This window comes from Cavia porcellus, unplaced genomic scaffold (assembly GCF_034190915.1).
Source record: "Cavia porcellus strain 051 isolate PalLab524CR breed Dunkin Hartley unplaced genomic scaffold, mCavPor4.1 scaffold_6, whole genome shotgun sequence".
Classification (NCBI taxonomy): domain Eukaryota; kingdom Metazoa; phylum Chordata; class Mammalia; order Rodentia; family Caviidae; genus Cavia; species Cavia porcellus.
In genome coordinates this window covers 63215488-63242715 of record NW_026947489.1, presented here as the reverse complement: position 1 = coordinate 63242715, position 27228 = coordinate 63215488, and the positions used below count along the sequence as shown (strand labels likewise).

Genomic DNA, 27228 nt, shown 5'->3' with positions numbered 1-27228 from the left:
AATAGAACTTTTCCCTGAAATTATTTTGGGCTGAACTTCTCATAAATACTTAACTTTCTCTCATACACACACACACACACACACACACACACACACACACACACACACACGTGTGGTTTTATGTTTTGTTTTGTTCTTAGGTGATAATAGGGGTTTAACCTGTGGTCTCTGCACTGAGCTGATTTATCTCCGGCGCCCTGCCCCTTCCTTTTTTTTTTTTTTTAATTTTATTTTGAAAGTGGTAAACTACAACAGAACAAGGCAGAATAAAGCCAACTAAGATCGTACAGTGAAATTGGTACAGAACTTCACAGCAGATTACCGGGATAACAGTAATAGGTATCACAGTATATTTTGTTATCTTTTTTTTTTTTTTTGTCTTTTTTCCTTTTTATCGGTACCAGGATCGAAGTCATGACTGCCTGCTTGCAAGGCTGGCGCTTATGCCGCTGAGCTAAATCCCCAGCCCCATATTTCGTTATCTTTATAATAGTTGTTCTTTCAATCATGTCTATCAAAATGAGATGAAATACAAAACATTATAGAACTTATCAAAAAATAATATTGAATAGGATCAGTACCATTAATTAGAATAGAGCAAAACAGTAATAAAAATATTTGCCTTCAAAGAGATGGTAGAAGGAAGTCCCCCTTATTTGCTATGGTCAACCTCACAGGAGACGCTCAGATTTCTGATTCCGATTTGTTAACGGGGGTGGGGGAGTGGGTGGGTGGGTGGGGTGGGAACACAGGAGAAGAGGGGTAGAGGAAGTGGGATATTTGACTCTAGGCCATGTAGCAGTAGGTTCACTATTGCTTAGCAGGGAGGCAGGCTGGTTGTTTGGTTTCACAGCGTCCTAAGTTCCAACATGGCGCGGATCTTAGGAGCTGCTGGTGGTTCTCCCCCTGGAAGGGCCGCAGTCTGCTACACCGCCACCGCTTACCAGGGAGGGGAGGTGCGTGCTTGGCCTGCCCGTTTCTTTTTTAACAAAAGTTCTCACTGAGTTGCACTAGCTGGGGTCAAACTTGCAATCCTCCTGTCTTAGGTTTCTAGACTGATAGGATTGTAGGAGTGTTTCACCATGCTTGACTGGACCTAATTGCATTATCTTTCTATTGTCTACTTTTGCTTCAGATTTTCTTGCATATGTAGTATTGTATATGTATGTATGTGTTCCTAGAACTTAAACACGTCCCCATCCATGACAAGCAAGCACTCTACCACTGATGTATGTGGCATTTTTTAAAGAGATGTGTCTCTTTAGAATGTATTTAAATCACATTATTGAGGATTAGTTTTAAGGAACATTTTCATACCTCATTGCCAGACATTATAATAATCACTAGAGAAAAGTCAGATGTTTTTCTTCACGTTAGGCACCAAGAAATACAAATATGTGTAATGTATAGATCATCAACAAATTTAGTTACATAACTTCAAATTGTACTCTCATGTTAAACCAAAAAAAGTCTACTAAATTGTCATTGAACATTTTGCCATCCAGAGACCTGGAGATAATTCTTACTTTGCTGTCTTGTTCTTTGGAATCTGTTACACCATGAGAATTTATCTTCTTTCATTTAAAACTCAGTTGTGTACATTGTACACATTTGTTGTCTTTTTATTTTTAGGGCTCCAAATGAGGTTAATGATTGCTTTTAAATTCTGAGTATTAATAAGACCACTGCTTAATCACTATGCTGTGGTATTTGTCTTTGTGCTTCTCGTCATGAGTATGAATTTCTAAGAGAAATGTATAGATAGTGTTCAGACAACATTAACCATGTTTGTTCTTTTATGCATACTTGAATTTGACAAATATACATTTTCTATGCCTTATTTTCTTTGCAGGTAGTAACCACGGGTATGTGGGTGCCGGCAGCCGATTGTCAAGAAGAGCACATTTATGCTCTGCTGCTACCAGTAGTTTATTAGACATTGATCCTTTAATTTTAATACATTTGTTGGACCTTAAGGACAGTAACAATATGGATAATTTGTGGGGCTTACAGCCTCACCCACCTGCCTCATTTTTGCCGCCCACAGGTAAAATAATTTCTTCTTTTCTCTTGTGCTGCAAAAGAACCATTTAATTTTCATCTAAGTAGAAACTATGTTTTTTTAGTGAGTAGTTTTTTCTTTGTGTGCCACAAGAATGACATAAGAACCGAATTACTTTTATACTATTGCCCAAAAGTATTATAGGCATAAACAATGCCTTTTAGGAGATTCTTAATGAGTTACCATTTATGTTGTCTAATTGATAGTTTAATTCCGTGGTGGTGAACTCCAGGGCATGTGTGCCACATCCAGCCCTTTGGATCACTGAAAGCTCTAGAAGGCTTGCCATCACTGGTTTAATCCATGTATAATTATAGTTGTCCTCTTTGTGAACAGGCTTAGAGTTTTTCAAACAGAGAAACTGTGTCTAAATTAAACATATAGAAACATCAGTTACTCATGCACTGGTATTTGTTAGAAATGCATGCCAGTTAGCAGCGGTGGTTAATATGCAAAAGTACATGTTAAAAGGAAATAGCTAGGTGTGGTAGTGCATGTCTGTAACTCTTAGCACTTGGGGAAGCTGAGGCAGAAAGATTGCTGCGAATTGGAGGCTAGCCTACGCTCCAACAGTGAGTTCAAGTCCAGCTTACACTACATAGCAAACCTTATCTTATAAAACAAATAAAAACAAGGTGAAGCTGTATATTAATCTGTACTTTCTGAGACCCTCAGAGATAGTTATTTTGAATACCTAAGAACTTAATATTACATTACGTTTTAAAAACTTTATTGATGTGTTCTAAAATATATTCAGTATATTAACAAAATATACTGCTTTACATATATGTACAATTTTGTTGTTCCTTTTTACCTACAAAATTTTAAGGTAGACCCTCTGTAGCAAACAGAAATAGAGTTGCTGTAGTAAGGACTGTATACTTGCAGAATGAAAGTAATGTGTGTGTCTGCCTGTCTGTCTTGTTTTCTGAGACAGGGTCTTACTGTGTACTTCAGACTGGTCTTGAACTCATTATGTAGTCCAAGATGGCCTCACACTCATGGGAGTTTTCCTGCCTCAGCCTCTAGATTGCTGGAATTATATGCATATACAACTATGTGTGGCCCACCAAAACTTGTTGAGTATTGACATGATGTTTAAATTCTTTGGGATTTTAATGTATTTCAGGATCTTTTGAAAGGATGCTCAACCTATTAGGTCTATACAAATGGGCCAAAATCTGAGACATTTTTGTTCCTAATCATTTGGGTCATTTTGGATAAAGATACTCACCTTATAATGCCAAAAGATTGGGGTACATTTGCAGTGGAGGCGGAAGATAAAGCTCCTTTTCAATAAGGCAGAATTGGATAATGTAGGGCGCTATGTGCCATGTCAGTTCTTCTTAAATGCTGCAGAATTCTATATGATGATTCTAAACAGAAAGTAATGTCTGGTTTGGGTTAGGAAAATTGCTCTGGTAGCAGCCAGGTGCTGCTATATATACCTGTAGTTCAAGCTACTCAGAGATTGAGGCAGCAGGGTTGCAAGTTCAAGGCCAACCTGGGCAACTTAGTGAAACCCTGTCTCAAAATAAAAATTAAAAAATGGCTTGGAATGTAGCTTAGTGATAAACCATTTGCCTAGCATGCACAAAAGAGAAAACAAAGAAAGATACCCACTCTGACATCTTGGTGGACTGTGGATCATATGGGAAAAATGCTGCATGGTTCTTTCACAAGCTTACTCTTCTGAGCCTAGCAACAATGCTTTTATTGTAAATTAGCAATTAGGCCAAACTTTTAAACTTTTGAAATTAAGTATGTAATTTAGAGTTGCATGATTTCCTTGTGATTCAAACTCCTAACTTTGAAGGTGCAAATAAAATTAGGACACTGGGGTTTGACTTGATTTTCATTAATGGAATTTAATTTTTTTTTTTAAATACCACCTAAAATACCTTAGCTTGTTTTACACATCTGTATATACTGATGATACAAAATAATGTCCTAAGTGTTGAAATTTATATTTACATGACTTCTTACTTCTCTTTGCAGCATCATATTGTCGAAAAGATAAAGACCAAAGGAAGCAACAGGCAATGTGGCGAGTGCCCTCTGATTTAAAGATGCTGAAAAGACTCAAAACTCAAATGGCTGAAGTTCGATGTATGACAACTGATGTAAAGAACACCCTTTCAGAAATAAAAAGCAATAGCACTGCTTCTGGAGACATGCAGACAACCCTTTTTTCTGCTGACCAGACAGCTCTCGCTGCATGCGGGACTGAACACTCTGGCAGATTACAAGATTTGGAAATGGAGCTCCTGGCAAAGTCATCAGTTGCTAGCTGTTACATAAGAAACTGTAAGTAAAAATGTTCTTATTATTGTTATTTTTTAACATATTATTTGGAAAACTAAAGATTGGTTGTTTTGAAGGTAATGTTTAAGTGACTCTCTTCCAATGAAATAAGACAACAGATACATGCAAGCTTTTTTTCTCTGAAATTGATTCTTTGTACTTCCTTTTATATAATAGAGCCAATGTTTTTTGGTGACTTCAGTGATTGGGACTTGAACCTAGTGACCTAGTGCCTTGGTACTGAACTAGCCCTTTTAATATTTTTCATTTTGAGACAGGCCTCACTTTAGTTGCTCAGGCTAATGTCAAATTTCAGATCCTCCTGCCTCAGCATCCCCGAGTACTAGGATTGCAAGTGTGTACCACCAAAAATGAATTTAAACTTTTAACATAACATGACACTGTCGAAGGAGTAAAAGGCAATCTGCACCTTGGAAAATATACTTGCAATCAAGTTCTTTGTGCTTATGTATCATATCCAGAAAAGCACTGCCAAAATCCAGTATCATGTATTCCTGGGTAGCAATGTACTTAATTCAAGCCAATCTGTTTAAATATACATTTACTTCTTTAGAGTTTCAGTTTTATTCATATAGATCTCTGTATTTTCTATTAAATTTACTACTGGATGTCACTTCTTGGATTTTTGGTTAAGATGAAGTGGGTTACTGGATATGTTATAAGGCTAGGTTGCTGGTGTGATTGGAATCTTCGTTTCCCCCAAATATTTTCTGATTATTTGTTACTGGCATATAGTAAAGGTACTGGTTTTTAATGTTTATCCTATGTTAACCAATTCATTGATTTTTTTTCTTAATCTGTAAAGAGTCTTACATTATTCTTAACTCATTTGAGTTTCAATTCTATGCCTTTTCAGAAAATCAAAAGCTTTTGTTCTTTTCTGTGCTGTAAATTACTTAAAACATATTGCCTTTTTACTTTATTAAAATTTATCAAGCCTCTAGTTTGGTAAAACTCATTTATAAACCCAACTCTGGTAGCTCTTTTCATATTCTTGTTTCACTTTAAGTTAGTTTCTTTTAACTGGTTTTCCAAGAAAGTTAGTTCATTTTATCAGGGCTTTAAGTTTATCAAGGTAAGGTCATGCTCTATGCTTTTTAAAAAAATTTTCAGCTGGGCACAGTGGTTTATAGCTATAGTCCCAGTTACTTAGGAGGCTGAAGCAGGAGAATTGCTTTAGCCAAGAATTCAAGACCAGCCTGGGAATATACCACAACACACAAAAACACATGTTAGAAGAAAGCTATGGGTGAAGAAGAGAGTTTGGAATCTGCATGAAATAGGCCTTGTTTGAAAAGGCTTTGTAGGTTGGCTGTCAACATTCACTACAGAGACTGAGGATTTAATATAATGGCTGAAAACACAGGAAGAACACTGTGGCCTCTGTGTCTACAAATATAGAGAATGTCTTATTTGATATGTCCAGTGAGCCTTGGGATTCTAAGAAGGATACCTAAATGGGGGCTGTGGGCCTCATCCCCCATCAGTTTTCAGCAGCAAGTCCAAGTAGATCAGCCAGCAATGAATGCAGTGTTTATGAGATCTCCTGTGAGGGCAAGGATTTAGAGGATGGCTTACCCACTGTCTGGAGGCTAGGACAGTCACTCTTCTGATGGTCCTTGAGATTGCAGAAGGGGCATTCTCTTGCCCAGCATCTTGGGCATGGTCTAGGAGCATGGTCTGGGAGGGGCTTAGGCAACTCCACCTTGTCTTGGTTTACCTGTCTTAGAGCTCCAAGTGTCACTGCTAAAAGATCAGATTGTTATTTTTTCCTTTTTGATTTTTATCTCTGTTGTTGAAAACACAAAAAGCCATATTAATAAGGTCTCCCATAAGGGGTTTGAGGACCAACTTTAGCCTTTTATCTTGTGATCTGGCTTACAGCAGGAGGTATCTGTCTCCTCCACGGTCACAAGATATCTGGTCCTCTGTGCTAGCTACTTTGAAGCCCTAGCCCTGACTGACTGCCTGTAATATTTTTAACTGCCTTGGTTGCCTGTAGCACTTTTCCTCTGAAGAAGTAACCCAAACTGCCGTGAGGGATAATGGGTGATGACCGATCTGGCTTATTTAGGCTGAAGGGGGTTGAAGTTGTTGAATGGCAGTTAGGGATACTTTGCAGAGCTTTTAATTAGTGGCCCTCAGTAGATAGCAGGCATTTTCATCGTGAGTAGGTGCACAGCTTTAAGTCTAGATGAGACAAAGGCAAAGAATCAAGTAAGTATGCAGGAGTCAAATAATAGAATCAATAGGATATTTATGAGTGTAATTTTAGTAATGGCTTCCCATAAGGAGAAAAAGGATAAGGTCCAGGGAATTTTAGAAACTGGCATGTCATTCATTTGTCATACAAACTTTTAGGTTTTATAATTTTATAAGTATCTCTTGTGCTGTTAAAATGTCTAATGTCATTTGATTTTGGAGGATGGCCTATTTCATTTACCTTTTTTATTTAGGAGAGAGCTTAGCTGCAGTGTCATTTAAGGCCAGTTGAATATAGTTAATTATGGCCTCAATATGCATCATATAACCTTTTTTTGGAAAAGATCTGGTAGATCTCAGTAAAAGGAATCTAAAAGGAATTTATAATTATCTCTTAATTTAAGTTATTGAACATCTAGAAGATTGAAGTACAGTGCAGTAGAGGCAGTAAGCTTAACAAAGAACATTAAATTAAAACTACTATTTTCGGGGCTGGGGATTTAGCTCAGCGGCGTAAGTGCCTGCCTTGCAAGCAGGCAGTCGTGAGTTCGATCTCTGGTATTGATAAAAAGGAAAAAGACAAAAAACAAAACAAAACTACTATTTTCTATTAACCATGAGTGTTTTAACATTTGAGCACTGAAGAAATTTGTGACATTGTTTGGACTGTTCAATATTTAAGCATCTCTAAGTATATACATTACATAAATTTTTGAAGGTGTGAATATACCATAAGATCAGCAACAATAAATTGTCTTAGCCATATGAACTTTAGTTGGGGTGTCTCCCATAAAGCTATGGAAATTATTAGGGCCTCTGATTAATGAATAAGAGCTGGTCAAGTTATCAGGTGGCCAGTTTCATATTCATCAATTGAAGTCTTATCCATTCTCTCCTCACCTCAAGGGATTTTGTTTACCCAGTTTTAGCATCATTTTGACCAACTGGTGGAAGCATGCTTTTTAAATCTGTAACACAAATAAACCTTGATTAAATGATCTGAAAATGCAAAAGAAGAGAAGAAAGATTGTTGAGCTCAAATAAAAAGGAGCAGCTGTCTACAGAGCAGACAAATGGACAAATGTAGATGATCTGTACCGTATAAACAGACTGGACAAACAGACAATGTATCTATAGACTGACAAACATCTTATAAAATCAGTGTGCAATCAAATATATTTGTTCAATTTGAAGTATAATAAAGACTAGTATGAACCTTTTTATAATAAATAGCTATGACTAAACTAAAAACTATAATAAATTAGTATGAAACTTTTTATAGATTAATAGAGATATGCTGAAACAAGAATAGCAGAATAGGAACCTAATTTATGGCTACTCTGAGATAGGTCAGCAAGGGGTAAAAAGAACATGAATATGAACTAGTCCCTCAGAACCAACCTGTTACTGAATCAGGAATAGGGACTGAGGCTGAGAGCAGTGGGAAAACAAAAATGCTACTTCAGAGAAAATGGTGGAACTGTAAGCAGCAGAGAAAATAGTCTCTCTAAGAGAAATAATCCAGATGTCAGAATATAGCATTGTGGGGGAGACAAGAAGGAAGGAAGGGGGTCCCCTGGACCCAGGAAGGACCTAAAGTGAAACTTGAAGCCCACGGAGAGAGTAAAAAGAAAAACTGAAACGAAGAAGGCAGTAGCTTGTGGTGCCTTCTCCTGGAGCTGTACCCACTGTGTGAGAGGAGCTGATGGAACCTGGGGACACATGGTCACAGTGACAGTAGTGGCTGGCAAGCCTGAAAGTCTATGCAAAGAGATGTGGTAGTGGAAGGAGGAGTGGATGCAGAGGACTACACTGGCTGGCAGTGAGTGAAGAGGGCTTAGTCCTCCCATAGGAGAGAACGATTGACCAGGAGCCATTTTGGAGTCAGGCAGGATAAGCCTGGAACCAGAACTACAGCCAGCTCCCTGCAGCAGCTCCTAGCTAGGAGCAGACAGGTGGAAATTGCTTGGACTGATCCCTGTCCCTGTGTGCATTCCAACAATCATCTCCTGATGTTATCCTAACCCTAACCAGCCTGGCATGGAGGCGGTGCATACTCTTGATAGCCATGGTAGGGGCTCCTACCTGTTACCTAACTCATTAGGGAGGTGCCCTGCCCTGCTGCTTGCACTCTGGCAACCATCGTCATAGATCCCTGCTGGTAACCAGCTAGGAGACAGCAGCCAACCCCACCCCAGTGTGCATTCCACCAGCCAACGCAAGCTGGGAAAAGCAGACAGCCTGCACCAGCGCACCCAATAATCACCATCAGATATTCACAGCCAGCACTGGCTGGAAGAACCACTCTCACTTTAGAGAAATTGTAGCTGATACAGGAAGTACCTGGGACTCCACTACCCACTTGTCTGAAAGAACCCAAGAATATGTCAAGACAAAGAAGCAAAAGGCAGTCTCTGGCCTCCAACCCTAGCAGAACGAGTCCAGGAGATGTAAACATAGAAGACATTGGGAGTCACAATTTCTGAAGTAATGGCAACTAAAGTAAAGAAACAAATTCATGAGGCTATAAAAGAAATTAGAACAGAAATACTATCTCAGGTAAAAGAAATAAAAAACATTAAAAAAAGATTATTAAGCACCTCTATAGATGACATAGATGGTAGAATAGAGGAGTATAGGAAAATGAGGGAGACCTTGAAAAAATATAAAAAAGAATATATGAAATAGATTCAAAGAGATTATCAGGAAATTAAAAACTCCATTTAAGGCTGGCAAAACTACTTGAAAGAAACTAAATATAGACTTTCAAACCTTGAAGACAGGTTTGCAGCTTGTGACCACAAAAGGAAAGATCTCTTAAAAATAACAAGGAACCAGGAAGTAACAATTCAATGACTGCACGACAACCAAAAGAAACATAACTTAATAATAATAAATGTGAGTGAAACAGCAGAGGTCAACACAAATGACATTAAAAGTCTGTTTACAGAAATAATTCAGAAAACTTCCCAAGCATAGGAAAAGGAAATGATTTACAGATAAGTGAAGCATATAGAACTCCAGCTAGACATAACCAAAATAAATCTACACCAGACATGTAATAATCAAGATCCCAGAAATTCAACACAAGAACAGAATATTAAAACCTGTTAGAGAAAAGAAACAGATCACCTTAAAGGAAAACCCATCAGAATTATAAGAGACTTCTCAACACAGACCATTTAATCAAGAAGAGCTTGAAGTATTTCAAGTCCAGAAAGAGAACAATTTCCAACCCAGATTAATATACCCTGCAAAACTATCTTTCAAAACTAATGGAGAGGGGCTGGGGATTTATTTAGCTCAGTGGCATAAGCGCCTGCTTTGCAAGCGCATGATTGTGAGTTCAATCCCTGGTACCAATTTAAAAAAAAAAAAAAACTAATGGAGAAACAAGATATTTCCATGACAAAGAACGACTGAAGAAATTCATGATGACCAAACCAGCCCTGCAAAAAATACTGAAGGATGTTCTAGAGAGAGATAAAAAATAGACCATGGTTCTGGGATCAGCAGCAGAGGGGCCTCACTGAGCAGGGCAGACAGGGAAATGGAGGAAAAGTAGACAACCAATGGCAGAAAAATAGCATGACAGAGACGAGGCAGTGCATGTTGGTCATAATGATTAATATAGATGGCCTCAATTCACCAATAAAAAGAAACACAGAGTGAATCAGGAGATAGGGTCTATCAATATGCTTTATAAAAGACACACATTTAACCCAAAAGAAAGTTCATAGTCTGAAAGTTAAAAGAGAGAAAACAGTGCTGTATATGACAAGGAACCAGAAAGAAGTGGGAATAGTTTGTCCATCAGCTGCAGACTTAAGAAAGCTGCAGGTTAAGAAAGTCATGGCAATTTTATACAATGGAAAGCTACTCAGCTAAAAAGAAAGATAGCTTTGAGGCTTTTGTAGGTAAATGGGTACAACCTGAGATCATGCTCATGGGTGAAATGGTTCAGAGTTACATGGGTGAATATAGTGTTGTCTCCCTAGTATAAAACCTAAAGTAGTTAGTGGGATCCAAAATGAACAATATATCTTGTGAAAGTGGAAGAGGAGGAAGTGTCTAAAAAGGGAAGGGAGTGGCCATTGTTAATCTGTTACCGAGATTTGAAACCTGTATTGTTTTTATTGTTCAGTTTAGTTTGGTTTTATTCTGTTTCAGTTTGTCTAATTTCGTTATATGTGATGTCATGGAAAACTATTTCAAAGATAACAAAATATATTATGGTAGCCATTTTTGATTCCCTATTAGCTTGTTTTGAACCCCTGTATTGCTTTCATGGTTTTGTGACTGATTTTGTTCTGTTTTGTTTAATTGTATCTTGATGGTATAGACAACTACTTTGAAGATAACAAGATGCATTGTGGTACCCATTGTGGTTTTACTATTATCTTATTTTGAAGTCCTGTACTGTTTCCATTGTTTTGTTTTTGTTGGTTTTATTCTGTACTATTTTGTTTGATTTTATTATGCCTGATGGTATGGGCAATTCTCTTGAAGATACCAAGAGGCATTATGGTAGCCATTATTGATTCCCTTATATCTTGTTTTAAAGTCATGTGCCATGTTCATTGTTTTGTTTTGATTGACTCTATTCTGTTTTATTTGGTTTGGTTTTATTCCCTTAAAACAAAATAAAAAATAAAAACAGTTTCTTGCAGGATAAGAATAAACCTTTGTTTAAGTAGTGAGTTTTATGTGACTAGATTATATTCCATAATGTTTCTAAATGTCTTTGCAGCCACAAATAAGAAGAGTAATTCACCCAAGCCAGCTTGGTCCAGTATAGCAGGTAGTCTATCACTTCGAAGAGCAGTGGACTCTGGAGAAAATAATCGTTCAAAAGGAGACTGTCAGACATTGTTTGAAGGTAAATTTGAGGCATTCAGAATATAGTTTTGGTGAGTAAATGTCAGTTATTGGAAATTGATATTGAAGTATATTTTTAAGACTGCAAAAAATCACTGAAAATGCTAAAGTTCTACTTGTAGTTTCACCAATGGAACAGACCCTGGATTCCTTCGGTTTTAAATGCCTGGCTTAAAAAAGATTGGTATTTACATTTTAAAATATATTTAAATTTTTAAGTTTTTATTTGGTTTAAAAAATATATATTTTTTTAAATACATATATTAAAAAATATATATATTGAGAATTTGAGATGTCAAATATATATGTTGAGGAATTTCTGATGTCATCAAAAGAAAACTTTCATATTTTCTTTTATGGATATTCTTCTTTCTTTTCTGAAGGCTCTCCAGGAAGTTCTCAGTCTGGAAGTAGGCACAGTTCTCCCCGAGGCTTGACACATGGCATTGTGAGCGATATCCTGCCCAAAACTGAAGACCGACAGTGTAAAGTTTTGGACTCAGATGCAATTGTGGTGGCAGTTTTCAATGGTTTACCTTCTGTTGAAAAAAGAAGGAAAATGATAACCTTGGGGTACATAAAATTCTTTTATTGTTTGGAATATTAAATCTATATCATAATGAACAAATGATTTTCTGCTTTGTTAATGTTTTCAAGGGTGGAATATTTATTTATTGTATTGAAATTAAATTTTTTTTAAATGTAAATTTTTAAACTATTGGAGACTCCACTTTTTTTTTTTTTTAAATTGGGATGAGATTGTGCCAGAAATTGAGGTTAAATGTGTTCAAGTTCATTTTCTCAGAAATTAGGATAACAATGATGTATATAACCTGTGCATATTCTACCTTGTGAGATTTCTTGTTTTTTTGTGTGTGTGTTTTTGTTTTTATTTTTATTTTATTTGGAACTAGGATTCAAACTTAGGACCTTGTGCTTGCCAAGCAGGCGCTTGTGCAACTGAGCTAAATCCCTAGCCCTTTGTGTTTTTGTTTTTAATCTGTCCTATACCTTTCAAAGACATTTGTGCTGGGCTGTGTTACAGTGTGTCATATATATTTTATATGGAACAAAGTACTTCTAACAATATTAGTTTACCACTGATTTTCTGCTTTTGCTCTTATGAAAGCATGCTCAAAATTCATAGTTGGGCTTTCTCAAAGGATATATGTTAGTTGACACGTTTATATCTCTCCTAGGAACATAAATTCAGATACGTAACCCATGTCAATTAAACTTCAAAAGTGAGAGTAATAGCAGAATGTATTGTCTTTTTTTTTTTTTACATTTTTTTAAATCTTTTTATTGGTACCGGGGATCAAACTCACGACTGCTTGCTTGCAAGTCAGGTGCTTATGCCTCTGAGCTAACTCCCCAGCCCCCAGAATGTATTGTCTTTGGATATGCTAGATAAGCCATAAATTTCCTTCTGCTGATCTTGCTTCTGAATATTAAATGCCTTTCTATGTTTAAATAGTAGAATAGTTCTACATTGAAGACTTTGAAAACTTTGAATTAATAGAGAAACCTTGACATCCCTTAAGTTTACTTAATTTCATATAGCTTTTTTTGGCTTTGTTTCTAGTACTGGGGTTGAACCTGAGGGTCTTCATGCTGAGCTATGTGGCCCCAGGCCTTTTTTATTTTTTATTTTCAGACACAGTCTTAATCAGTCACTAAATTTCAAGCCTGGTGTCGAACTTGGAATCCTCTTGCCTCTACCTCTCAGAGTGCTAGGTTTTCAGGGATTTGCTACCAAATTTCATATAGTTTTAAGGCTTGTGATTACTAGATCTAAATAATCAGCTGGTAGTTTACCAGATCTGAACAGTCAGCTGGTAGTTTAGTTTTTGTTTTAGTTCATTTTTCACTGGTAGAAAGGTGTGAAAATCACTGGGGATTATTTTGTCTTTCCTATTACCCAGCCTGATAAGTGTACATGTTCCTTTCATGTTAAAGCTGCAATTAGCTTTTATATTTGGTGGCTTTTAATTTTTATTTCTATTTTTTGTTTTATGATTACCACTGTATACTATTTTATCACTATTTTACTATGATTTCAAATTTTATTAGTGCATGTTTGTGGTATATAATGATTACATTCATCATGGGGGAATTGGTGCATGCTTGTAACATCTTAATTCTTATGTCCCCTCCTATTCTCTTCCTTCCATTTCTAAATATATTTTATTCGTTATAGAAATATTTTTGTCTGCCTTTAGTCATAAATATTAAATGTATATGAATGTATTTTTTTCCTTAGAGTATAAAATCTCAATATCTGCAGTTCCTTTGTGTAATTATTTTGCATTTAAAAGTATCTGGTGGCCTGTTTTATATGATTGCTTTCTTGCTCATGTCTTTTTTTCTACTTGATTTTAAATAGTATAGGCGAAAAGTTTACTAAATGGTTCAGAATGAAAAGGGAAAAAATACTAAGTGTAAATTTCCCCATCCTTTAATAGGCCTTGTTTTCCAATTTCCTGCTGTTCTTAATTATCTTTCTGTCCTTAATTTTTTAATGTATGTTATCTTCTCACTTTTATTATATTTAAGCACCTGTGATGTTTAACTTAACACAAAAGTGCCTTGTTTTCCCACTCAATGCATTTCTAAATTCTTTTCTATTAATGAGAACATACTATTGAGAAGTCTTATTTACTTTGTAATTGAAGTTTTTGATAATCATAGATTTTACACAATTATAAAAAATAATAAGATCCTTCACGTCTTATACTGTTTTTGCTAATGATAAAATTGAACAAAATCATTGTTATATACAATATAACAAGTAGGAATTGACACTGATACAGTCTACAAACTCATAATCTTTCATTGTGAATCTTTAGTGACATTTTGAAAATAAAATTTGAAGTTTAGTATTCAAGTTGGCTTGGGGCTCAATGTCAGGACAAGAAAACATAGATTATTGTGTCACTTTGTAGTTATAAAAACACTGAGTTATTTTCTTCCTATTTCAGGACTAATGCTAAAGGAAATCATCTGGAAGGAATGCCAATAACTGATTTGGAGAATAATTCTGAACCTGGAGAGTTACAGGCTATACTTCCTGAAGGAGCTTTGGCTGCCCCTGAGGAAGGTGAGGAATGATAGATCATATTAAGTTGAAGTCAAGAATATTACCCTTGTTTTGCTGGTGGGTATCAGTAGGAAGTGATTGGTTTAGTAAACATTTTACTGAGCTCTTATTTGACACAGCCTGATCTGAACACAGCATTTGTTGTGCCATTGATTTTGATTTTATTAGGACATCAAACACAGAGGAAGGCAAAATGGACAGCATGGACATAAAAGGACATGTCAGTGGCCTAGAAGAGCCATTTATGAGGGGAAAAGTCTCCATGTTGTTCGTCTGCTTAGTTGATAAATGTAATTAGTTACCTACATGGTAGACATTTTATTTTTACTAGATATGCAAGATGACTTAAATATGTTCAGTCTTATAAGGAAGATGTGCACCAGGTTCGGATTCCTGAACCTCCAGAGTCTTTACTAAGATACTAAGTACATTCCTAGCCCTTGTCTTGATGAGTTGCTAAATTCCCATGACTTAGTCTTCAGTATTAATTCTATAAAGTGTGTTCTTTCTCTTAGAGAAGCATTTTAAGTTTTAACCATTTTAAATTTCCCTTTGCTGACCAGCTTCAACTGTATCAAATTATTCTGAGTTACTTGTTTCTTTTATAATTATTGTTTCTTCCACGTATTTTTTCAGGTTCAATATTCTTTTTTTTTCTTTCTTGGGAATCGAACTCAAGACCTCGCACTTGCCAGGCAGGCATGTAAGCCACTGAGCTAAATCCCCGGTTCAATATTCTTTAATAGCATAAAAGACATGTATTATTTTGGGGAAATAGAAGGTGTTTAAAATGAGACTAGGTCTGTTGACTGCTGTGTCCATTATATACTAGCTGGAAGGAATATTAATGTTTTTGACATTTAATACTGAAAGTTTTTACAATTCTCAGTGAAACTCTGCCATCTTCTTTCTCTGCACTCATTGCATTTCAGTAGTTGATGAATTATAGCTCAAAGCGTAACTATGTACAGGTGCCCTGTGCAAGAGTATGTGGGTAATGATGGTGTTTTCAGGCTTTCAATTAAAGAACACTAAAGGTGTTCCTGCAGTGCATAACATTATTTCAGAAGAAGAGAGTAAATGGGAAAGATTTTTAAAATGATGTGTTGATTGTTAAAACATTAAAAAATGTTATAACTGATTATAGAAAGTACTTGTGGGGATTGGTTGCTTTCCTTGTGTTTATACATACCCATTGTAAATTATAGTGGATAAATTCTTATAGCTTGTGTTGGACTTAAATGCTGATCTTTTTCATGCGTTATTTATTAAATGCTTCTAATTTACCTCATAACATGTTTGATGCTGGTGATTTCTATACCTCAAACTTGCTGAGTTTCTCTGGTGCCACTGCCATTTTGGACCTCCTAATTTATCACAAGGAGGCTATTCCTCTGCATCATTGTATGCTTAGCATCAGTCTTAGTGTTTTTTGGTTTGTTTGTTTGTTTGTTTCTGGCTTTTGGGTTTTTGGGGTTCTTTTTTTTTTGGTACTAGGGATTAAATTCATGACCTTGCACTTGCCAGTCAGGCGCTTGTGCCACTAAGCTAAATACCTGGCCCTATCAGCCTGAGTTTTAACTACTAGGTTCCTGTAACTGGGGGTAAGTACTGCTAACCAGAATGTCTTCAGAAATCATCTCCACTGAAGCACCACTGGTGAAACTGAATCACTTACCAGAGTGAGCCACAGTTACTGGTGAGAGCAAGTTGTTACCTCTCAGGTATGCTGGATGTATGGATGGTGGTAGGAGGAGGAGAAGAAAGAACAATTAAAAACCACTGGTTAAGTGTTAGACTAGTTAATAGCATTTCATTATACACTAATAGTGTGTACTGCTATGCAAAGTTGTCTAGAGAAGCTCAAGATGAGGTATATAATAATAATAGAAAATATTTACTAAGTTTTCACTATGTTCTTCATAGTGAAAGACTTTATTAGTCTTATTTATAGCTAAAAGACTTTACTAGTATTATTATTTTACATTCTGAGTACAACTGTATATGATACCGTAATACTTTGATTTTACCTGTGAAGACCAGAGATGTAGCCTACCTTGACCAAAGTCACAGAATCAATGGAGGGCCTAAAATTCAAACCTGAAGTTAGTGCTCTTAATTTTTATTTCTACTGACCTAGTCTCTAGTCCACCTTTGGAAAGCTCATCTAAAGGGATAAGTAGAAGTTAACCAGGTAAAGATTAGCAAAAGATATCACAGTGAAGGTAGAGGTCAGATAATAAAAGAGATGTATTATATGTCCTAGCTAGAATCTGAACTTTGTCCTTTGAATGGGATCTAAACAAAAAGTGACAATAAAGTTGTGTTTTTGTGTTTCTGCTCTGACTGCAGTGTAAAAAACAAATTTTGCAGCTAGGAATAGAATATGGAACTCTAGAGGACAGTTAAGACTGGTAAGAAGCAGCATGTTTAAGTGAGAAATGTTTTGAACCTAATTTCAGCCTTCAAATCATAAATTCCTATTAGCAATTTTTCTATGTAAGTAGCTGGTTAGCATAAAAAGCACTGAAAGTACTTGACATCACTTTTATTTAAAGCAAAGTGTACCTTATCTTAGAACAAGAGAGGTCATTCACCTGGCTACATTTATGTCTGCAGTGCCTTTTCCAAGTTTTGAAAGTATATTATTATTGTGGGTAGGATACAGAGCTAAGTGACCAGTGTTCCCAGTAACACATTTTAACTTTGTATAGGGAGTGTTGTGGTGACATTGCATACCAGTATCTTAGTAAAAAAAGATTGCTATCACATGCAAAGCCACTGTTATACAGAAGACTACCCTTGCAATTTGTTGATACTTAAACAGCTTGTTTACCATTAGAGCCCCAGAATAGGCAGTGAGATGGCAAATCACTGATGAGGCTGGGAACAAGGGAATGCAGAAGACAAAAGTAGCTGTGTGTCTCTTGAAATCTGTTTTGTTTGTAGAAGACAAAAGCTCAGTGCTGTGGGAATTATTTTATCAGAGGGAGCCAATTCTCAGGAAACCTTTATTTTTTTACACCTAGAAGCCTTGGTAGACAATTCAGTGGGTTTGTCTTATATCTGTGTTTAGAAAAAAACACAACTCTTTATTTGTGTCTAACACATGGAGAAAGTGTTCTGTGTCAGGTCACTGTATGTTTTTCCTCATTCTTGAAGAGAAGGCTGAAGAAACCTAAAATGAAAGTGTTTGTTTTGTTACCAGTTGGGAATTTGGGACTAGTAAAGTGATCTCTTAACTGATCTTAAGTATTAGTAAAATGCAACTTTTTTCTTAGGCATGACAGTCATAAACAAGTCTTTTCTTTTGAACCTGGGATCATATAGGACATCCTTGTATTAGTCTTCTATTTATTAGTCTGATGCTGAAAATCTGATCCTAGCCCAAATAGTCCCTAGATCTGTAGGTGGGCTTTTTGTAGCACTGAAGATTGAATCCAGGACCTCCATGCTGAGCTATATCCCCAGCATGTTTTATTTATATATGAAAGAAAAACATATAAATACTAAAATATTAAATTTATTGAGATATCATGAGAATAACACAAGTTACTTTTGGCCTGTACAATCATAAAAGGTGCTCAAAGTGGTGACCATCAGCTTCCAGACATTTCTTAGTATGGTGAACTTGGTCATTGAGATTACTGCACATGCATTTTTAGTTTTTCTCTAAGGGCTGGCAGTATATTGGTTTTCTGTGATACATAACATCCTGTAGGGTTCCCATATGAGAGTAAGATCTGTTGAGAAAATAGTATACTGTTTTTCTTTTCCTGAGGTGTCTATACATTTTTTTGGGTAGAGAGAGAGACATGATCTCTCTGAGTTGCCCAGATTAGGCTAGAATTTGAAGCCCTCCTGCCTCAACCACCCTGAGTGCTGGGATGACAGGTGTATGCCACCAAGTCTGAGTAGCAGTTTCTTGTTTTGTGTGAAACTGTAGCTTTCGTAGTTTGCTGCTCATGTAGCAGAAATTTCTTATATTTAAGTCAGAGATACTCAGAATTACCATTGGCACATCTATTAAATACCTTGCTGGCAGTGTAGCTAAAAGTAATAGGACAGCCAGGTTGTGGTGGTTCCTCCCTGTAAGGCAACAACTCCCAAAGTTGAGGCAAGAGAATCACACTTAGTCTAGGCAACTCAGGCACTGTCTCAGAATTAAAAAAAAATGGATGTAAATCAGTGCTGCCTGGCTTTAATTGCCAGTACTATGGACAGATGGGGTGGTGGGGTCATTTACTGAGGAATGAGTCACATAATATGTAATAGCCTCCCATGGCTGGTCACTTTTAGAATAATTAAATTACTATTTATTTGCTTATGTATTCATTTATTTATTCTCCCTGCCCCCCAGTACTGGGGGTTGAACCTACCCTGCATCCCCAACCATTTTTGTTTACTTTTTATTTTGAGACATGATCTTGTTAAATTAACCCAGGATGGCCTTGAATTTGTGATATTCTTGCCTAAGCCTTCCAAGTATCTGGAACTACAGGCATGTACTACCCACCTGGATCAGTTAAGATACTTCTAGCAGAAATTACCCAAAAATCAAGCAACCAACTGAATAATGAAATAGAACTTTTCTAGTAACAAGGAGTTACACTGACTGTGGTAGGGCAGTTTCAGGGTTGGAAAACTTAGCTGTTAAATGGCATCAGGACTCTGGTTTTTTTTTTCCCATTTTTGGTTTGCCATTCTTGATGATTTGGTTTCAAGGTGGCAGGATGATCGCTGCAGCTGCAAATTTTGTATAGAGTCAGAACAACATCCTGGGAGTGGGGAACCATTGCTTCATTTTGTGTATCTCTATCAACAAGGAAAATTTCTTGGGGTGCCTCAACAACATTCTGACTTCCTCTTCTATGTCTTAAGTCACTTACAAGGGTAAGTGGCAAAGTGCAGTCATCTGATCCCTTTCTCCAATGCATTTCATTTGACCATGGGGAGGAAGGTACCTGAGCAAGTACATAGGTTCTTTTAGAAAGGAAAAAGGCAGATAAATTATTAGGGGATAGAATACAGATTGTGTGCTACCTATATAATTAATATATTTTTCGAAGTATGTGAATCTGAGTAAGGAAATTATAACTCAGACAGTTTCCCTGAGCATACAATGGATGCTCCAAAACTAGGGTGGGCAGTTGATATAGGCATATCCTATTTCAGATTTTATTGTGAACTGCAGGTTTCTATTGCATTGTGTGTTGCAGTCAAGTGTCTTATAGTCACCATCAGTGACATCTAGGAATTTGTCTCTTTCAGTACATACACACAGGAAACTTTCAAATGTTAGTACTTCATAAAATATCAAATGATGTTTTCATATACAAATTCCATTGTGGAATTTCTTTTTTTTTTTTTTTTTTTGGCTTTTTCCTTTTAATTGGTACCAGGGATCGAACTCACGACTGCCTGTGTGCAAGGCAGGCACTTATGCCGCGGAGCTAAATCCCCAGCCCCCGTATTGTGGAATTTCTTAGGAATGTGTATTTTTCTGAATCCTGAGAAAAGGTGTCAAGAAATGTTTCCAGTAGTAAAAATTTTTCTATTAGAATTAATTTTAGTGGTTAATACAGATACTAGACCCTGTCTCCTCCTAAGTAAATATACTCCTTTGTATGGTATTTCAGGAAATGAGTTAGTGACATTGTTTGTTTGTTTGTTTTTGAGACAGGTTGTTACCATGTGGTTCAGCCTTGTCTTAAACATAATGTAGCCAGGGGCTGGGGATTTAGCTAAGACATTTTTGATATGTGAGCCTGTACAGTACTGTAAACTTTGCTATGCGTTCTAAATGTTACATTAGTCATAAACTACCCACTTATACCTGTAAAAGTTTTTCAGCATTTGAAATAATTACCTTAGGCTATTATTCATGTAAATATTAAATATTTTTTCATATAATAAAAGTGTAGATTAACATTTAATAAAGAATAACTTAGATTTTGAGAACTTCAGTTTGTTGTTTTTGAATCCTAAAGTTAATATCTTCTAGGAATTCAGAAACATGAATTCTAAGACGTCAAATAGGTATCTAGAGTTTCAGAAATTCAATGTGGTTGGTTTTCTCTCAGCAGCAGTACCATGAAAGGTCACATGGTGGAGTTGGTGCTTCACAAAAGTAGCTGGTTTTGAATTTCATAAATGAATTTTACTCTTTCAAGCAGGAAAGTTTTGTGGCTTGTGTGAGGGTGTTTTCTTTACTGAAGGTGAAGATGATAGAAATTCCTGTCTAAATTCACCAGTGAAGCCATGTAAGGCTATAATGATTTCTTGGTTAGAATTTTATTTTTATTTATTTATTTTTTAATCAGTACTGGGGATCGAATTCACGACCGCCTGCTTGCAAGGCAGGTGCTTATGCTGCTGAGCTAAATCCCCAGCCCAAGAATTTTATTTGTTTAATCACAATTGTTTCTTTAATCTGTTTTTTTGGTTTTTTTTTTTTTTTTTTTTGTCTTTTTCCTTTTTATCGGTACCAGGGATTGAACTCATGACTGCCTGCTTGCAAGGCAGACACTTATGCCTCTGAGCTAAATCCCCAGCCCCCTTTAATCTGTTTTTTTCCTACATGAACTTCAGTAAGTTGTTCTACAGTTTATTTTAGCCAAAAGGCCAAGAAGTGATAGTAGTGTGTGTTTGTCAAAGAATTTGTCTCTTTCATCAGTGTTTTTCAATTCCTAGAGACAGTTGTTTATTCTTACTGCTGGACTGCTGGCAAATGCTTATAGTCCCAGCTACTTTGGAATCTGAGGCAAGAGGGATGGCATGGAGTAGCATATTGTGGCTGTCTTTTCAAAACCAGAAAATTAGCTTTATGCAGGTGCTAGAATTTTATCACTACTTTAAACTCCCTTTCTATGGCAGGTCCGGAGCTTACCCTCTCCCATCCTCATCTTCAAAGGGGGTGCTAAGAGTCTTTACGTCAGACTTTCCAAGAGGACAGCTATAGCCTCTGATCCACTGGTGTTTGACACTTGTGATACCTTTCCCACAGATAAAGTATTGGAGACTGAACCCAGGGCCTTTTCATCAAGCTGTATCCCTAGTCCCCACCCCACCAATTTGAGACAGTATCTTACTAAGTCATTAAAATGCTCATCATGGGCTCAAGTGATCATCTTGCCTCAGCTTCCCAGAGTATTGGGATTACAGATATGTGCTACCATGCTTGGGCCCTACTGTGACTGGTAAAGTATGTTCTACATCTATATTTTATCTAGCTATTTATAAGGATTGTAGCAGAAGGATTTTTAGATTTTCTGAGTCACTGTCTTGTTAATACAGAAATACTCCCTGTAGAACTTTTCTATTCAGAAATAACTGATACTGAGCATTATCCAAAGGAATTGAAATCTGTGTATTAAGGAGATCTCTACATTCACATGTTTACTGTAACCAATAGGTCCAAAAACCAAGTGACAGAGTCAGCCTGTAATGTGTCCATTAGTGAATACATAAAGAAATAGTGGCATATAATACACAGTGGAATATTATTCAGCCATAAAAATGAGTGAAATTGTATCATTTGCACTGGGTGCTTTATACTAAAGGAAATAAGTACTGAAAGACAAATGCCCCATGTGGTTATTAAAATCTGGGAAGAATGTGGGGAGAGGGAGGGATGGAAAGAAAATAGTTATAGGTCCCAGGGTGTTGGATAAGAGAAATGACTTAGGTTCTTTAGCACACTAGGATAAACATGGTTGGCAAAAACTAATTGGATATCTCAAAATAACTAGTAGAGAAGATTTTGAATGTTCTCAATACAAAGACATATGTCTAAGGTAATAGATAAGCCAAGTATCCCTGTCTGATCATTACACATTATTTACATATATTAAAATATTATACTGTACCTATAAATGTGCACAATAACTATGCACATTTATTAAATTTACATTAAAAATAATGTATTATAGAAAATTAAAAATACATGCATTATAGAAAAACAAAATCAACTGATAGACATACAAAAACAAAACTTTCAGGCTCAAAACAGGATAAAAGAACTAACATCAATATATAGGTAGAATTTTACATATATATATGTAAATGTTTGTATAATGTGTTTACGTTTTAGGCTGGAGACTGTGTACAGTGAATCTGGAAAAACTCCCATTTTGTCTGATGACTAGGAGAAAAGTGACTTGGAAAAAATAGGCTCATTCCAATGATACTAATAGTTGCACATTATAGCTTTAAAAACTATGGTGCTTAGCTGCATATGGTGGTACATGCTTGTATTTCCAACACTCAGGAGAGCAGAGGCAGGAAGAATGCAGAGTTTGAGGCCAACCTGCCTACATAGTGAGTTCAGGATTAGCCCAAACTACATACATAATGCAACCCTGTCTCAAAAAACAAAAAGAAATAAACAAAAAAATTTGTGCTGCTCAGTTTTAAACTTTGAGAACAAAAATAAAACCACTGCTGTGAACTAAAGAGAAACAATATTTATGTGGCTTATTTCTTTGTTTTGTTTGGTTCAATGAGTTGTTAGTGTTCAGTATAGAAGCTTCAGGTTAATACATAAGCTTTTCATTTACAGTGGTTTCTTGTCAGAAACATGTTATTTTCTTTCAGGAATGAGTAGCGACAGTGACATCGAATGTGATACTGAGAATGAAGAGCAGGAAGAGCACACCATTGTGGGCGGATTTAATGACTCTTTCATGACGCAGCCCCCAGATGAAGGTGCAACATGTGATGTCATTTTACACAGATTAACAAAATCATCCCTGCTGCCTCTTTTTCTTCTTGTGCTGCTGCTGCTTCTACTTATTCTGCTCTGCTACTTTTGCTTCTTTTGCTTGTTTTTTTTAAAAATTATTGTCATTTGTGAGACAAGATTCTTTAATAAACTATATGGTGAGTACTAAAAAAAATTAATAGATAGTATTTGACTTGGTTAGACACTTAGTGAGTGCCACTTCATGCCTGTTCTTATACAGCCAGTAACCTGAGAATGGCTTTAAATTATAAAGAGTTGTAGGAAACAAAGAATTTTGTTAATACAGGAGGAGGATGCCAGGGATCAAAATCATGACCTCACACTTGCTAGGCAGGCACTTGTGCTGCTAAGTTAAATTCCCAGCCCTGGAAACCAAAAGAATTTTAAAAGAGAATTTGTGGCCTTTTGTGCTAAATATGTATGTTCTGCCCCTTTATAGAAAATGTTTGCCAATAACGCTTCAGCTGTTTGATTTGCTTTCTTGTTTTCAGATTTTTTTTTGTAGCTTACTATAATTTTAAAATAACCTAGATTCCTTAGAAATGCATGTAGATTATGGAATTACCAGTTTTTTCTTATTTTACTGGGTTTTGAACTCAGGAATTTACATGTGCTAAGCAAGCACTCTACCACTGATCTACATCTTGAGTCCGGAACCATCAATTTTTGTTTCTTTTCTCTCGAGAAAATTCTTAGGGATAGTATCACCAACAGAATCTTGTTTTTTATTTTGTTCTGTATTTATGTAGATTCCTTTTACTGAAATGAGGTAGTATTTTTGGTTTTTATTATGCTTTACTTTTCACTTAAATATTTTTTTCATTTGAAATTTTTTATGGCAACCTAGTAGTCTGTCAAATGATATACCATAACCATTCCACTGGGAAGCACTTTTCTAAAATACAGATTAAACAATAAAATAATATGAAATGAGAGAAATACTAATTAGGCTATTTAGGAGCCTAAATAGCCACCTGAGCATTCCTTTGCAAAATTTCCTGAAATGACAACATCCTTAGGGTTATACCAATTGTTACCTTTTATTTTACATATTTTACTAATGCCCTAGTTTCTTTTTCAATACAGAACCAAGTCATTTGGTGATTTGTAAGTACTAAGGCACTTTTAGTAATTTCCTCTGCTCTAGATTTGGGGCAAGTTATTTTAAGTGATGATGGGGTTTTGCCATATTTGCAAATTTGTATACTTTTATTGGCTTTAAAATACATTGTATGTTCACAGTATGAGTCTTGAGTGTTTATCATCCTTTCTTGTTCCTTTCTTCAGCTGCCCCTAAGTGTGCTCAGGAATGTGAGGCAGTACCTTTCAGCTTCTGTTGTCGGTATCTGTTACATGTTTTGGTTTTTGTCCTTCATTTTCCCTTTGTATTTGCTTACATATAACTCAAATAATAACCCTGCACAACTTTACCCTTTCAATAACATTTCTTAAGATCATTTATAAAGGCTTGAGAAAGAAAATACACCTTGTTGTGGTGTCTGCCTGTGATTTTAAAAATTTTTATCTTTTATTCTTTTCTTAGATTCTCATCCCAGTTTCCCTGATGTTGAACAAGTAGACCCTGAAAATCTCCACTTCAGTACTGACGAAAACAGTGGAAGGTAATTGCCAGATGGACTTACAAGCTACCTTGACCCTGAAAATTTATTGTAGTTGGTGCTCAAATTTGTCATCAATCATATAATCAGATTTAGTTGCTTTTTGTCATCATCTATACCTATGATAGTAATTCAGGAACTGTTACAAAGCAGCACAATTCTACTAAAAGACACAGGGAAAAATTAACAGTGTGGGAAGAGTTCTAATATAGTAAAATAGTAGTGTTGCCCTCCATTAATTTTAGCAAATTAATACATTCACAGAAGGCAGTTTGTATTCAAAACAGAAGGCCAGCCCACTGCCAGAAAGTGTATTGAGAGGCATGCAGTAAATTGTTCATTGCTGGTACTTTTCTGTCTTTGGCTGGATACTCAGTTTTGTTTACATAACTACCTTAATATTTTGGGGTTTAATCACAGTTTATAGTTTCACTACGTTCTATAGATTAGTGAACCAAAAAACTAGTTATTGATTCTGTTATGTAGAAACTTTACATGACTAACCAAAGTAACACTAAACTAAATCTTGTTTCTGGAGCACGTTGACAGCCTAAAATTTATTTATTTACCTTTTCTGTATTGTTGAAGTGCAGGCACATTGTTTAATAGCACATCATCTTTTGGCAAATGTAATTTAAAATGAATTAAGTTAATGTGGATTAGTTATATTCCTGATTATATGTAAGATTATTTTAAAATTTTTCGTTTTTTAATACCTTTTAAAGTATAACTATAGTGCAACAAATAATTTAAAATTGTCTTCTTTATTTTCATTAGTTGGAAATTGATGTCAGTGTCAGTAAAGACTCATATTGCAGAGTGACTTTGGAATGAAACTGTGATATATAAGGTTTTCTTTCATACTCATAAATAATCCCTACCCTTAAATTGCCAAACTTCACCATTGTGCTCCATTGAGCTGCTATATATTTATGAAAATTACACTGAAAGTTGACCAAGAGACTATTTGAAAAAGCATGAATACCTGTATGTACATGTGAGAGATGTTGCATCAGCTTATATTTTACTTCCTATTGTTCATTTTTTTCATATCTGATGTCTTGCTTGAATGCTGTGATGCAGTCTACTTATTTTCAAAATAGTTTGCACTTTTTTTGTTAATAAAAGTTACTTGAGCAAATATGCCTCTGAAGTTTATTAAAAATGGGGAGTACCTTGTTTCTCTTCAAAATAAAAAAAAAATGCGGACTAGAAACTTCTTTTTTTCTGTTCTACTGCATGTGCCTGTTTAGTTTTATGGACAAGATCATTTTGTAAAGAGGGGCAATGGGCAACTTCTATCCTAGTCATTGTATGATCATAACAAAACTCCAAAGACCAAAAAAGTTATCATCTATGAAGAAACATAGATGATAACTTTTTTTTTTTTTCTTTTGTGTTTTTGAGACAAGGTTTCACTGTGCAGTTGAAGGCAATCTTGGATTTAATTTGTAGCCCAGATTGCCCTCAAACTAACAGTGATCCTCCTGTCTTGGCCTCCTAAATGCTGAGATTACAGGCATCTGCCACTATGCCTGACCGTAGTGGATACTTGTTAAGTTTTAGTAGTGGAGTCTTTGGAAAATACAATTCTTCCCCTGGCTTCTACTCAACCTACATATGAAGTCTGTACCCAGTTCTTTTAAAAACAGTCCTAAATTGCTAAGGTTGGCCTCAAACTTCTGGATTCCAGTGATCTTCCTGCCTCAGTCTCTGGAGTAGATAGGCTGCCGGTAGTGTACCCATTTCTTTAGTGAGGGCAAATACTCTGGTGCTATCTGTCTTGCTTGAGGCAGCATGCTTACTTTGGCTATGCTAGATTTCAGGTAACAGTGAGAAGAAAGAGGCAAGAGAAAGAATCCCTTGCTCTACTTTGCTTGCCACTCCTGTGTGCGCTAATAGTAGTATTCACTGTTTCCTCCTTACCCCCTTTTCTGCTGAAATATCTAGTTTCTTCTCAAATGTTTTTATCTTAATCTTACAAAATTTATTTTTTATAGTTTATTGTTGTTTTCCATGATGGGAGTTGAACCCAGAGCTTCCAGTGTGCTAGGCAAAAGCTCTACCATTGAACTACACTGCCAGCCCTTAATTGGTTTCTCTTAGGCCTAAAGCATAGTGGTAATATTTGTGTTGGGGACAAACATATAATCTGTGGACAACTTACCACTTCAGTCATTGAATCTTTCAGAAACATTTTAGATGGATGAATTGTGTATCCTTATCCTTTGGCAGATGAACCTGAGCTTTAGGGAAATCATCTGACTCTCCTCTCTTTGAAGTTTCAGAATGGGGATGG

General features: G+C 36.0%; 1 protein-coding gene across 2 annotated transcripts in view; it reads left to right on the top strand.

Annotated features, from left to right (window-relative positions):
• The window catches only part of Trim37 (tripartite motif containing 37), a 104714-nt gene extending 78644 nt beyond the window's left edge, over positions 1–26070 (top strand). For both annotated transcript variants that reach the window (XM_063250865.1, XM_063250866.1), the window contains 7 exons: positions 1853–2047; positions 4061–4369; positions 11340–11468; positions 11851–12040; positions 14449–14567; positions 23163–23273; positions 24854–26070. In XM_063250865.1, the coding sequence (XP_063106935.1) occupies positions 1853–2047; positions 4061–4369; positions 11340–11468; positions 11851–12040; positions 14449–14567; positions 23163–23273; positions 24854–24936 (1136 nt within the window). In that variant the 3' untranslated portion in view covers positions 24937–26070. The remainder of the gene's footprint in view (positions 1–1852; positions 2048–4060; positions 4370–11339; positions 11469–11850; positions 12041–14448; positions 14568–23162; positions 23274–24853) is intronic.
• The last annotated feature ends 1158 nt before the right edge of the window (positions 26071–27228 follow it).